General features: G+C 36.9%; 1 protein-coding gene across 4 annotated transcripts in view; it reads left to right on the top strand.

Moving 5' to 3' along the window:
• The first annotated feature begins 4,164 nt into the window (after positions 1–4,164).
• The window catches only part of LOC127866716 (protein lin-54 homolog), a 138,135-nt gene continuing 126,903 nt past the window's right edge, over positions 4,165–15,396 (top strand). For 3 of the 4 annotated variants that reach the window (XR_008043077.1, XR_008043078.1, XM_052407464.1), the window contains exons 1-3: positions 4,165–4,238; positions 10,824–11,605; positions 12,026–12,188. Coding sequence is in view for 2 of the 4 variants with exons in the window: in XM_052407464.1 (XP_052263424.1) it covers positions 4,220–4,238; positions 10,824–11,605; positions 12,026–12,188 (964 nt within the window). In the remaining 2 variants the exon portion in view is untranslated. Of the gene's footprint in view, positions 4,239–4,269; positions 4,426–10,823; positions 11,606–12,025; positions 12,189–15,396 lie in introns of those variants that run through there. The other variant, XM_052407465.1, reaches the window with a different exon arrangement.

Below are 15,396 nucleotides of genomic sequence, written 5' to 3'. Positions count from 1 at the left end.
TGCTGAATTTCTTAAATTAGCATTTTCTTCGATTTTTTTCAAAGAATACTATCAGACTAGCAAACAGTTTGGATCCTGATGAGACGCCACGTTCTGTGGCCTCTCATCTGGATCCAAACTGTTTGCAAAGGCCTTCAAAATTCGGTTCCAGCACTGAAAGAGTTTATACAGTAATGACCAGTAACGTCAATATCCGATTTGCTTCCTATTCAGTAGTGGATAATAATAATTTAAACGACAGTAGTGTTTCTTTTAGGAAATGTCAAAATTCAAGTCTTTTGTTGTTATTACCATTACTATTATTAATAATAATTACACATTACAAATCTAACACTGATATACATGTATGGCAGACGTTCAATACAGGATTAAAGTCTAAATACACCTTTCAGATGTACAGCCGCTTATACGAATGGGCCCAGTAGCTAAGATCCTTAAATACATAACAGACTTTGTCAGCTGTATGGTAATGAAGGAACCTATGCAAACGGCTTGACATATGCAATATTTCTTCTGAAAAACATTATTCGTGGTCTTGTTTTTTCGGCATGCTTTATGGATATAGCAAATAGAAGTAATGCATGGTAAAGCTCGTAAGTGATGTGCCTTCTTATCTTAAGGTCTTAGTCTTTAGCGAATAATTTTCTTTACTTTTCAGATTAGATTAAAGAAAAGCATCAAAATAGAGCTGTATCAATAGACATATACATATCCAACTGATATGGAACGATATATTAGTTCTAGAACTACGAATGGACTAAGGATAGTAAGGTTTTTGTTGTTTGGTACTTAAATGTCTGTATGATTTTAAATATATTTGAATAGTATAATATATATACGATTTAGTCAATGTCTTGGTAGTTTCGTTGACAAACTTCCATTAAAAGTGTATGCCCAGGCCTACGCACAGTATATGCAATGACATAGTTACGTGACCGAAGCTGTTTACATGTACATGCAACATTATATCGTGTTACATAGTATTCTTACAAATTAAACACGATCGAGATTAGTTCATCTAAAAAAATGATTAAATCATGTTGTTTTTGTTCCAACTATATCGAACGTTTGAGCAGAAAAAGCGGTGTTTACTACTCAGCAATAAGAGAAATTATTGATTCACTCTCTTTTAAAATATGCTAGTCAGCTTTTGTTTGTACCTACCGCGCGTGCTTAAATATCGGAAACCCCCAGACTGGAGAGTTCCGAATAACAACTATTAGGGACCATAAGGACCAGATTTGTGGACACTACGGACCATGTCGGAAATAACATGTACCGGGGGTATCGCATGTTCCTTCAACATTGTATTAATAAAGTAAATGAAATATTAAAGTTGCTGTAATTACACGGCATACATTTACGTTATTGCGTCGTTTAATGACAACATACTTGTCTAAATTTTAACATTTGCCTAAGAAAAAGATTTAATTTTGTGTTCATCTGTTCTCAAACAACATCACAACTGATGTAAAACATGAATCATTCCAGATCACAAGCAATATAAGATTGCACAATCCTATGGACTTCGGTTTGAGTCCATCCTGGCAAAACTTATACAATTTGTATAATGAGTACGTCTTTATATAATATCATAAGAAACTGTATATTGGACAGATGTGACCATATATACCAGAGTTGCAGAGTTGGTAATACCTTTGGATCAGAGCTCCCGATTTCTAATTGCCATCTACAGTAGAAGGTGGTACAAGAACGCAAATTTGTAAGCCAATTTAAATTACCCTGTACACAGAATCCTTTAAACATGTATGCTAAACCATATTGGTTTACACCGGCACATCTATAATTATTGTGGGAAGAAAAATTTATCCCATCAATACACTGATGAATAAAAACCATGTGTTATTTATCACGCTTGGTGTAATACAAAAACATATGTAGCCTTTTTTCTTAAGTATATTTCAAGAAGAGAGAATCCTATACACAGGCAAAAACGTAACGCATATTTGCGCATATTTAATGCTGCTGAAGTGTCAACCAATTACCGGTAGAGATTTGGAATTGTGTCCACTAACCGACCAAACCTATACTTTTACGTTTGCTCATGTTTGTTTAATAAACATTAAAATATCTGCTGTATTGCAAAAGAACGAATGCTTCAAAGATATTTGAAAGATATTTGGAATATTTTTGTTTTTGCAATTTTTCTTTAATTGGGCAATAACTCATGTCAAATTAAAAATATAACGAAAAAAGGTTCATCGGATCTAACTTCCATATATTTGCTGGGGATATTAATATTATTGAAAACAAACATCATATGTAGTGTTTGATGTATATATTTGTGTTTAAACTTGATTGTGCGTTCACTAGATGCACACGATTGTGTTTCATACAAAAAATCATGTATTCAATCCTTATAACGGGATATCGTTATTGTAGGATACAGTTGGTCTATACACACTAATCATAGATGTTTCTATGCACGTTAAAACTTAGATTCTATGAGGATTTTAAGTATTTACAAAACGTGTGTGTTTTTGTGGATAAACCGATAATCACTTATTAACTGACAAGTATGCTGCTGCTGTCAGTAGACTCGTCAACGCTGTTTCCCCCTATTGGTATGATGTAATTAAGTAAAAGCTCAAAACCAGATAAATCTTTGCGCCGATAGGCCTGTCGTATCAGCCTTATAATGAAATCTTCTTCTTATTCTTCTTCCATGTGATGTACTAATCTCACTCTGGAGCATACTCGTACATTTGTTATATACAAGGTGATCGTGAGAGTGCAGTTAAAAGAATAAAACATTTAGTATTTATAATATGTACAGTAAGGAAAGCTCAATGTTTGAATTGGAGGCCGGCCAGTCCTTCCCTGAATAACTCTGGGGTCTGTAGAACTGTGAGGTGCTTTGGTAGCTGGTTCCACAATCGAGCTCCAGAGATAAAGAAGGAGTGGCGGTAGGTGTCTGTTCTGCAGTAGGGTATCCAGTAACGGACCACTGCACCATCCATGTCTTCGAGACCACGTCCTCTTGTAGATGTGATGGATCGCCGGAGAGGATCGGTGGCTAGAATGTCGAGAAGACCATATGTGATCCGATACATCATCAGAAGTTTAGAGTGCTGGCGGCGGAGTTCTAGGGTAGGTAGCCCAAGGTCTGCGATCATCTGGCTAGTGCTGCTTGTGGTCCTGTAGTTGCCTGTGATGAATCGCGCTGCTCTTCGCTGTACAGCCTCTAAGTCTTGAATACATGCCTGTGTGTGAGGGTCCCAAGCTGCTGATGCGTAGTCGAGGACAGGTCTGACTAGTGACTTATAGCACTGCAACTTTATGTCTTTTGGACAGCTTGAGAGGTTTCTGCGGAGGAAGGTGAGAGAGTTATTGGCAGACTTAGTGCGGCTGTCCACGTGTGGTTTCCAGGAAAGATCACTGGCAAGTGTCACACCTAAGTACTTTCCTGTCTTGACTAAGGCCAGCTGGTGCCCGTGGATGCTGTAGTATGCTTGAGTCGGGGTTCGCTTTCTTGTGATCCTCAGTACCTCACATTTGTCTGGGTTGAAGGACATCTTCCAAGTTGTTTCCCACTCCTGGAGGGCTTTGAGATCATTCTGCAGTATCTGTGCATCCTCTGGAGACTTAATCTTTCTGTACAGAAGACTGTCATCCGCGAATAGCCTTGTTGTGGATTGAACTTTGGAGGGCATGTCGTTGATGTACACCAGGAAGAGCAAGGGTCCTAACACCGAGCCTTGAGGGACACCTGAAGTTACTGGTGCTGGTTTTGACTGTACGCCCTCGACCTGTACCTGTTGACTTCGGTTTGAGAGGAAGCTTTTAATCCAGGTGAGAACGTTTCCACTGATGCCGTAGTGATTCAGTTTTTCACAGCAAGGTGTTCATGCGGAACCTTGTCGAACGCCTTGCTGAAGTCAAGTTAGATGGCGTCTATCTGCTCACCGTAGTCAAGAGCTGACGAGAGGTCCTGTAGGGTCAGGAGTGGAGTGTAGCCACTTACGAAGTTATCCACCAAAACAATTCTGCACCAAATATGATAGAAAAATACATTATTATGTTCACGTTCGTTTTCATGAAATAAAATACACCTATTATTTTATTTCTGTAAATAATTATATTATATTTTATTTCTAATCTCACCAATATTCGAACGTAATAATAGTGCCGGTGATTATTTGGGGTTGTTGCATTATGGGATCGTAATGGTGGGCGCGTGATTTTGAACAAATGCATAATGCCCACTCAAGAAATAGGTAGAATAACTAAAAATATGACACTTAATAGATAGGATTGACGGTCCATTTTAATAGAAGAATATGTGCACCTTAAATTCTGTCTGTATACGTTATAAATTTACCCGATTGCAATGTTTATTTTTTGTTTTCGCAACATGAGTGACCCAAAAACTTGCCAAAAATCGACACGACGGAAGGTTAACTTGTATGAAATACATATTAGCGACATTGCCTATCCTATAGCTAACCTGTACTATTGATTTGTGTATATTAATAAAAATCTAATATTTTTTATCCCTGTTATCACCCTGCAGTCAAATGTCAAGTGAAGTTTTATTGTAAACAACAATTTAGGTGACGTTTGAATTTCCCTGCATATTCGGTAGCGTGAATGGCGCCATATTTAATATTGCAAAATAATTTTTGGTATAATTTTACAAAAAATCGTTGACCTCTATTTATTTTCATATGTTTTTTGGCAATTATTGTGATGATTAAGATCAACTTGATCATATCATTTGGGGTTGAAAGATGAGTCATCAGTGTTAATTGATTTGGTACACATGATTATCATTGAATATACACCCTAGTAGGTTTGGTTACATCATTTATTATACCCCCAAGAAAGTAGAGTGGGGTATACCTGAATAGCCATGGGCATCTGTCCGTTAAGCTGAATTGTGGGTCATTCTAATTGTTGACGCAAACTTTAGTGCTTCTTCATGAAGCATTTGATTTGAAGTTGTACCTTAGAACTCTTTAAGTTAAGATATTATGTCGACCTATGGCACCTTGGGTGTATATTCAGGGACTACCCTACGGGCAACTAAAGCAATAATTTTGCTCTAACTCCAGTGATTTCACCCTACAAGCCCAGAAAAGCGAAGATAAAGTCGCCTGATTTTTTGCGAAAGCAAGACCGGAAAAGCAAAAATCAAGCCGCCTGATTATTTTTGCTAAGGCGTGCTACCGCCGGCCGGTGATTAGCAAGTTTATTGTTCGTTGTTTATCTTACGGTTACACAATTTACCCCCAGCACAGATCGATTATTGACCGTGACAAAGCAGTCGCTTAATATTTGTTGCTATAACAACACACTCGTGCCTCTTCCTGCTTGCCGTAAGTTGTCTAATGATAACATGATAATTGATTGACCAACTGAAAATTGCAGGTTTTTGGCAGACGGCACGGTAAAGAAAGTTGGCAGAAATAATTAAAGAAAAACAAAATTGAACAAAGATCTAATAATTATGTAGATTCACTATTAAGTCCAGCGAGTTTTGTCAGTTTGTTAAAGCACTGATAAGTACGAGTAAAACCCATCTTATATAAACTGGAATCACAGTTCATTTTTTATTGTTTTGTAAATTTTTCTTGATGGATTAATGTTATGTTCAATTGTGAAAATGTTGCAAAAGTCTTTATGTGGATTTGGTTTTCTCAAATCAGGAAGTTTTAATAATGGTAAAAAACGAAAGATCGATTCAGTAGATTCAGATGTAGACTCCGAAACTGAGTTAACTCCTAAAAATGAATTTGTAAAAAAAAATGAATCAGGCCAGTTTTGACTGGTATGTGTGTGATGACAAAGGACTTTGGCATTGTTCTGTGCGTGTTGTGAAGCCAAATCGGATAACATATATTTCAGAAAAAAGGAGAAGTCACTTTGCCCTATTATTTTAAGGCCTAGGGTAGTCCCTGTATATTGTATTATTTTTTATGAGTGATGAATCATTTTGTTGTAATTAAATTTATTGTTTCCGTGGAGCTGATTATTGTTGCGGACATAACAAATTTGCAATTTGTTATGTAAATATATTTGCTAGTTTACTCAAACTAGCTTGATATGATTGAGTTGTCATTCAAGGCATAGCATGAAATAAATATTTATATACCATAAAAGAATTGATGAAATCTGAAAGAAAAATATATTTAGTACCAAATGAATTTTTTGCAAGACACTTCTTCAGTGAGGTTCTAAATAAAATTTACACAAATCACTTAATTCACAGAGAATTGTACACCATGGTATCATTTATCATTAATAGTGCACATGTTTATAGCACTACTTCATTTACATTTTATTAATAACAATTTTACTACCACTGCTTTTTTTCTGGCTCAATTGTTGTTTCCCCAGGACAGTATTTTGTATTCATACATATATTTTATTAAGCATTTACCCCCCCTCCTCCCCCACAAAATACCTATATGTTATTAAAAGATTTTAAAAGAACTTGATATTTATAAGCTATTCTTATTTGAATTTTTTTATGCATAACCCTATAAGTGATTGATATTCCTTTGTAAGCAAGCTGTTGTTGAAGTTATTAACCAAACTATTAACTAGAGCTGCAACGATTTGATCTGATGCATCGAAAATCGGTTTTAAATGCGTCGATTCGATTACGATACCAACCCTACCAAATTCGATTCTTTATCATATAGACAAAGAGACGTAAAGCGCCCTGTACTCTGACTATTTGATACGGAAAGGTATAGGTTTTATCTTTACCTGTAATTACGACGTGCGTGATTGGTTACTTATTACTTTAGTCATCCAGACATCCAATCAATAAGCGCGTTACGGTCTACTTTCGGAAAAAGCGTCAAAATGGCTGAATAAGTTGTGGCCGACAAATTGAAATTATCAGATGCGCCTAAGAAGCTAAAATCAAAAGTGTGGCAGTATTTTGTGTTTCGGGATGGTAGTCCTCACGATAAAGCTACGTGTAAACTGTGATTCACGGACGTGGTGTACCCCAAGTCAGGCTCAAGCACTAATCTAATGCAACATGTCAAACGCAAACATAACGTTGATTTGGCAGGAGGTAGCACCAGTGCAACTACTCGAGTCGCCAGCCTTATTAGTATTTATTATGTCCCCCTTCGAAGAAGAGGGGGTATATTGCTTTGCTTATGTCGGTCTGTCGGTCGGTCTGTCGGTCTGTCCGTCCACCAGGTGGTTGTCAGACGATAACTCAAGAACGCTTGGGCCTAGGATCATGAAACTTCATAGGTACATTGATCATGACTCGCAGATTACCCCTATTGATTTTGAGGTCACTAGGTCAAAGGTCAAGGTCACGGTGACCCGAAATAGTAAAATGTTTTTTGAATGATAACTCAAGAACGCATACGCCTAGGATCATGAAACTTCATGGGTAGATTGATCATGACTCGCAGATGACCCCTATTGATTTTGAGGTCACAAGGTCAAAGGTCAAGGTCACGGTGACCCGAAATAGTAAAATGGTTTCCGGATAATAACTCAAGAATGCATACGCCTAGGATCATGAAACTTCATGGGTAGATTGATCATGACTCGCAGATGGCCCCTATTGATTTTGAGGTCACTAGGTCAAAGGTCAAGATCACCGTGAACCGAAATAGTAAAATGGTTTTCGGATGATAACTCAAGAACGCATATGCCTAGGATCATGAAACTTCACAGGTAGATTGATCATGACTCACAGATGACCCATATTGATTTTGAGGTCACAAGGTCAAAGGTCAAGGTCACGGTGACCCGAAATAGTAAAATGATTTTCGGATGACAACTCAAGAACGCTTTTGCCTATGATCATGACACTTCATAGGTACATTGATCGTGACTCGCAGATGACCCCTATTGATTTTCAGGTCACTAAGTCAAAGGTCAAGGTCACAGTGACAAAAAACGTATTCACACGATGGCTGCCACTACGACGGACAGCCCGTATGGGGGGCATGCATGTTTTACAAACAGCCCTTGTTTATTATGCCCCCCTTCGAAAAAGAGAGGGTATATTGTTTTGCTCGCGTCGGTCGGTCTGTTGGTCCGTCCACCAGATGGTTTCCGGATGATAACTCAAGAACGCTTATGCCTAGGATCATGAAACTTCATAGGTACATTGATCATGACTCGCAGATGACCCCTATTGATTTTCAGGTCACTAGGTCAAAGGTCAAGGTCACGATGACTCGAACCACTAAAATGGTTTCCGGATGATAACTCGAGAACGCTTACGCCTAGGATCATGAAACTTCATAGGTACATTGATCATGACTCGCAGATGACCCCTATTGATTTTCAGGTCACTAGGTCAAAGGTCAGGTCACAGTGACTCTAAATAGTAAAATTGTTTCCGGATGATAACTCAAGAATGTTTACGCCAAGGATCATGAAAATTCATAGGTTCATTGATCATGACTGGCAGATGATCCCTAATTTTCAGGTCACTCGGTCAAAGGTCAAGGTCACAGTGACTCGAAACAGTAAAATGGTTTCCTGATAACTCAAGAATAATAAGGCCTAGGATAATGAAACTTCAAAGGTACATTGATCATGACTGGCAGATAACCTTTATTGATTTTCAGGTCACTAGGTCAAAGGTCAAGGTCACAGTGACAGAAAACGGATTCACACAATGGCTGCCACTACAACTGACAGACCATATGGGGGGCATGCATGTTTTACAAACAGCCCTTGTTTATTATATTATTGTGTAGTCAACACAATCTTCTAGTCAGAAGTTTATTCATATTAATATTGAGTTAATATTTTGCTAGTTTTTATGTGTTTACCGTATACTTTCGCTTGAAAGACGCATTTTTAAGACTCAAATTAATAAGTTACAGTGGGGGTCGCCTCTTATAAGCGAGATACTGGTGAAAATAAACAAATTTTTTCAAAATATCAGTTTACTGGGCTTACGCTAGCCAAGTTGGACACTTGTCAGTTGTTTTGAATCATCGCAGCAGCCATTTGCATTTTCTCTAAAGTCTGTATTGGCCCGTACCATGTATCGGAACGCTATGTTCAGTTACCGATTTACTTGTAATAAAATGTATTGTTATTGATTTTGTTGTCTATTATTTTTAATTTGAATTTTGTTATTTTTGGGGCGTAATACGTTATATTGTCCGTGATTATTCTTGAAAAGTATGTATCACTTGATTGTCTGCGCGTGACATCGTTAAATGTCATATAAATTGGCCATTATAGTATACGTGTGTAAGCGGCGACACGATGCCAACATGCTTAAAACAAAAGCAAAATCAATTCTCAGTTTGAAACTGTCAATTGTTAAATAAACACGCTGCCGATTTCAAGTGCTACTTGACAAGTTTGTATCCCCTGATCGTCTTTGTTCAACGTCGTTAATTGTCAATTAAGACATAATTGGCAATTAGGGTATCCTCTGAAATAAGTTACCAGTTTGCAACTGTCAATTGTTAAATAAACACGTTTATTCAGACGACCCCCTAATGCCGATAACACCTTATTTATTAGGGACCAACGACGGCGGGAGCAAAGAGCGACCGCATGCAATTATCTGCATATGGCTTTCTTCTTGACGCGTGACTTCGATCTGCGCTTCGGAGTCTATCACTCTATCATGCGATTGGCTAATTTTATGAAATATGCGTTACCTATTGTTGATAGACAATTGGCGTAAAATTTGCATAATCTAGGTAATAAAACTAAACACTTTCAAATATCAGCCTATTAGTTTTCAATACCTGTCAAAGAATACAATTATACATGTATGAGGAGTTTGAGGGATTTTAAGATGACTGATATGATCAATTTTTTGCTTGTGCATTGAAATTACGAAAATAATGTAATCAATTGTTAGGGCAAATTGATTAAATACGCAATTGTTAGAAATTTTGTTAATTTGATTATTATTTTTATTGCATGAATAATACTTAAAAATAAATTAAAACCCACTAATATATCATGAAATAAACAAATATTATTTACTTTGTTGTTTGATTTATAAATTTTTCAGACTTGAATTACTAATTGTATGCAGCGCAAGTTTGTAAAATTCTCAATGTGTTACTAATTGATGATTTTCTTTAGCATGCTGCCGTTTTTCGGCCGATGAAAATTGCAAAATTTGACCGCGTCTTACACGCGGGTCAGTCTTAAATCCACCCATTATAAAGTCCGATGTCGGGGTGCGTCTTATAAGCGAGGGCGTCTTTTAAGCGCAAGTATACGGTAATTGAAATATTGACATAGTTTGTCAGAAAATTGGCAGTTTTATATTATTAAATATTTCTTACAAATGTTAATTTTACCGACTTTCAACAGTTTTAAAAAACTGTTGAACCAACCAAACTATATCTAACAAACACACACATGCCCAAGATATCTAGGTATGCAACGCTTTTGAACAGAAATGTTAATTTTGAGGCAGAAGAGTGAATATATGATAAAACTAGGTTGAAAGATGAATCGAATCGAAACAATCGGTATCGGACTGTCTGAAATCGAAATCAAATCGAGCTTTTGGTGAATCGTTGCAGCTCTACTATTAACCAAACTTGTCTTCATAATTTTGACAGAAGGGACAACAAATGTAGATGAAATGAATGTCAATTTCTGTATTTGTGAGCTTTCTGCAGTCTGTACAGTCATCTCAAGAATTAGTTATACTCTACCATAACAAACATGACATACCCACAATATGCCATCTACATCATATAGTGTATATGTTAATGATATGAAAAGTAAACTTTTTTTAACTAAAATTGTTTAGATGCAAAATTGGTTATACATTTGTAATGGACATTTTTGGAAATATAATAACATGTTCTTATTTATTGTAGGTGCAGCAGACGATCAAAAAGTGAAAGTTATAACAGTGGATTCTGTGACTGGAGCTTTTTTGTCTGCCAGTGTTCACCATTCAGACACATCGTCAACAGGAGACTCGGTGGATGGTAGCCTGTCTCTTTTCAACAATTTTCAAAATGATGATGTTACCTTAGTGAGTGAACAAGTTGAAGGAAATGGTGTTGTTACAACAATGCTATCAGGTGTAAACAACAGCATGGTGTCTGGGTCAGACAGTGTCATCAGTGTGACTCCACAACAGTTTCATGATCTGAAATCTTCTGTGAATTCAGTTTCTTCACCTCAGGTGATAATTGTTGATGCAAATGATAGGACATCTTTGCTTGGGAAGAGGCCTTCCACTGGTGTTATTTCTCAGACTTCACTTGCAAACAAAATCATCATAACAAAGCACCATAATCCTAGTCAGGCACTTGTGGGAACACAAGGGGCAAGTGGCCAGTCAACAGGGGCTGATGCCACCAGCCCACAAACACCCACCAAAACTATAACCATTTCACAGCCAGGTGTTTCTCCAATGAAAGTTGTGACAGTCACTCAAGTGCCTGGAAGAACACCACCCAAAATTCCAATACATAGAGTGCAAATGCCGATGGCAAGGACTCCTACTAAGATAACTATGATTCCACGCTCTCCACAACGGATAGCTCCAGCCTCAGTGGGACATGCAGTGATAAGTAACACTAACAATTCAACAGGGACTATTACCTTATCCCCATCAAAAGTTATTCACCAACAAGGAACAGTACATGTGGTATGTGCTTTGCCTAGTTTTTAATGTGGATGTGCACGATTTAGAAAGTTTTTTATACAATTTTAGTATTAATATTTTAGGATGTCACTTCTTATTTTGAAAAACATGTGTTGTATGTAAAAAATAATTGCTTCTATTATTTTGGAGCACAAATTTAATAAAAAAATGAAGAAGGAAAGGAGAATATATAAGGATAAAATCAAATAAAAGGCACTGAAATCAGACATTTATTGTCAAAATCTGCCATGCTGTGCCAGAGCCTGTCCAAAAAAATACAGATTGACATAATGTTATTGTATAATTTCTGCAAACAAGCAACACAAATTTGTGTAATAGAAACTATGTGTGAAGTAGCAATGTGATGTTGCCACCTCAATCATGCCGTACAGATTTGATTTATGCTATTGTATATTTTTTCAGATACAGAAACAAATCCAGCCATCACTCGGTGGTGCTACTGTGATGACGCTACCTCGGCAACCCAACGCTACTCCCATTGTTAGACAGGGGGTATCACAGATACACGTTCCTGGAAACAAATTCCAGTACATAAGGCTTGTGAATCCTTCAAACTCAAATTCAAGTAAGTGATGATGCACATTACGAATTAAAACGCAATCTCAGGGTCTTCCCCAGGCCATTTAAGCGCTTGAATTTCGAAATCAGATTCCCCGGGGCGCTTGAAATTTTCCGATCAGTGTATTCTTCAGTAAAAGAAAGTGGAGATTGTCCAAAAAAATCAAGGTTTCCCTATCAGTGTATCAATATTCCCTGTTTTAAAAGAGCACTCGGTACCTACTTCCACAAGTAATCGCCATAACCACCACATGGGGTAATGGATAATCCACTGATAAGAGAATAGCATGACGCGCATATCGATTATTCTAGCCACATTAGACGGTCATTTAAATGCTGACAAGGATGTATCTGGTAACTTTCCAGTCGTCAAACTGTGAAGTTCATCGTCCAAACGGTTACGCGAATGCTTATGAGGGCGGGGTTAACTATCGACCATTATTTTTGATTGACGTCGGGCATGAAGTAAGAGTTTATCGCAGCTTGATTAGTAAGAAGTTGTACCATTTGAGTAATATAAACCGGTAATTAGTACAGTACAGAAAATTAAAGACGGTTTAGGGCATCATCATCACACCTTTTTACTGTAAACAAGTGTTACCTATGACTCATAATTAATACGAAAAATTAATTGCAAGTGGTAAACAATTAATTATTATAGCGAGTAAGTTGTGCAAATGACTCCCGGTTACAATTATGTGATAACAATTTATTTAATTCCAGTACATGTATATTTCAACATGTCCATTTATAGAACTGATTAACCTCGTTTTTCTGACATTTATTCGACACGTAATGCGCTTTAACAAATTTTCGTTGAATTAATTACGCACACTTGTAAATGTTTCGTCCGATAATCGATAGTTAGAAGACTGATGATGACAACTGGCCGTGATCCTCGTGGACAACGTGAATTTCATGCATAATTCCGTCAAAACATTTATTCGACTCGTAAAGTGTTAAAACAAATTATCGTTGAATTCATAACGCAACGGTTAATATTTGTTGAAATCTCAAATGGGAATTATTAAATTTGTAATCCGAAACCCATTCCCGTAAGTCGATGTTAACGCGTTTTTAATCCGAAACACACTTCCGAGTGCAAATTTATTTTGTGTCGAATCTTTTTCTCAATTAAAAATAGCGCGAAAATTATGCAGCATGTAAAACGTCGCGTCTATTGCATACAAATGGCGTGTATTGAGCGTTTTAACAAGCACACAACAGGTCAGGGGATTGACGCATATTCAGAGGCAATATTTCATCAAATCTATAAATAGTCACTTAAAAAATGGCAAGGTTTGTGTTAATGAAATAACTGAAAGCTTTTATCGTAAATATTTACCAGAAAGAGATTGATAAAAACGGAATAAACGGGATTATCGGGCAATAAATAGAAACTTGAAAAATAGTAAGTATACAGTAATAGAGTCGGGTTGAAACGGATGTATTGGGGAATCGTTCGAGTCGAGATTTTACTATATGTGCGGAAAAGTTTTAAAACAATTAAACAATATAACAAAAATATATTTTTAAATGACTGGGGGATTTTTTTGAGAGTCATAGCGCACCAAATGACGTCTTTTGACGCTGTTTTTCTTTGAGTTATAACGCACCACAGAACGTGAATTGACACGTTAAATAAAAAAAAAATCTACGTAGGGAGGGGACACCCCTCCCGATCCCACCCCCGATCGGCCCCGGGGCGCCTGAAAAAATTCCTGGGGAAGGCACTGAATCTACTAAAGCATTTTAATATTATAAAAGCACATTTAAAGAAAACTTTTTATCCCCCGCCAAATGCGGAGGGGTATAGAATTGGCGTCTGTCAGTTCGTCCCAGGGGTCTCGCCAGGATTTTAAAACAGGAGTCCTTAGACTCCTTACTTGGAAAAAGTAGGAGTCCAAAAGGAAAAAATAGGAGTCCCAATAAATATTGCACTTGTCTTCAAATTGTCAGCAAAAAATCCATTTAAATAAAAAATGAATACAAAATAATACATACTATAATTGTTGGTTTCATTATTAAAAAAACAAATACAAAATATACATTACATGTAGGAATCCCACTCATTATGTTCTCTTTATTGTTAGTTAAATCAAAAATCATAGAGAAACAAAAAACCCAGCTTTTCTAAGGCAAGTGAGCATAAAAGTGCTTAATATCTTAACATACACATCCCAATAATATAAATTTACTTTTTTTGTAAACAAAACATTATCATTTCCTTGCAATGCTACAGTACACTCCACGCGTTTTCCCCAATTTCCCTCCATACTCCGCGGGTTTCGACCTGGAGGGAGATTAAGAAAATCCCGCTATACGCGGCATTTGCATGATTTTGGACGCGGCGGTTAACGATCGGCAAAACTGATAAGCCAACGCGGCGGCCCTCGGCGTTGGCAACGCGGGGGAAACTCCACGTTTTACGAGATAACGATCAATTTAATTTTGTTTGACTTCCTGATTTTCAAATAAAATTACATTTATTACAAGTACATACATGTACATGTAGTATAATATTTACAATAAAAAAAAACAACCAAGATAGATCGATCCCGACGTGGTTGTAGAAGTAGTTGTTGTTGTATAGAAAACTCGTTGATTTACGACACACAAAACGTCGTCTTTTAACTAATACTTACCAATTAATATAAACACAGTTTGCAACATTGTTTTTATTTTGATAATTTAATCCAAAGTTTTCATGTTAGCAGGTGATTTTCTATACTGAACATGTATACAAATGACCAAGGACCCTAAAAATCTCGCAAATCTGTGTGAATTGACAGTTTGACGTAATCAAAGAAAAGCCGCTTCCTGTCTACAGGCATAACTTACTCAAGTAAACACGTTCAACGAATGCATAAGGAATGGTTTTAATTGTCGGAACAAAGTCAATTCTCTGCTCGCTAATGCATTGATTTTCTCTTTGTTTGTAGGTTATTCCATTGATTGCTAAAAGGTGGTAACTATTGAGTTGATAATTGCATTTAATATTCACAGTTGTATTCTTGTTGCGTCGACATTCTAAACAATGTTTACCAGTAATTATGGACCAAATCGGCAGAGTGACATTCACACATGTTAATCCCTTTTGTCAAAACACCGCAGACAGCAGTCTACACAATAGGTCAGTAGACAAGCTTTGCGTGTTTTCATAACGTCAAACACTTAAAATCCAGTTCCGCCCAGATGTCTTCTTTAATCAGTTT

Source organism: Dreissena polymorpha, chromosome 2 (genome assembly GCF_020536995.1).
Source record: "Dreissena polymorpha isolate Duluth1 chromosome 2, UMN_Dpol_1.0, whole genome shotgun sequence".
Classification (NCBI taxonomy): Eukaryota; Metazoa; Mollusca; class Bivalvia; order Myida; family Dreissenidae; genus Dreissena; species Dreissena polymorpha.
The sequence above is the reverse complement of the archived record's forward strand: the minus strand, read 5'-3'. Positions and strand labels throughout refer to the sequence as shown.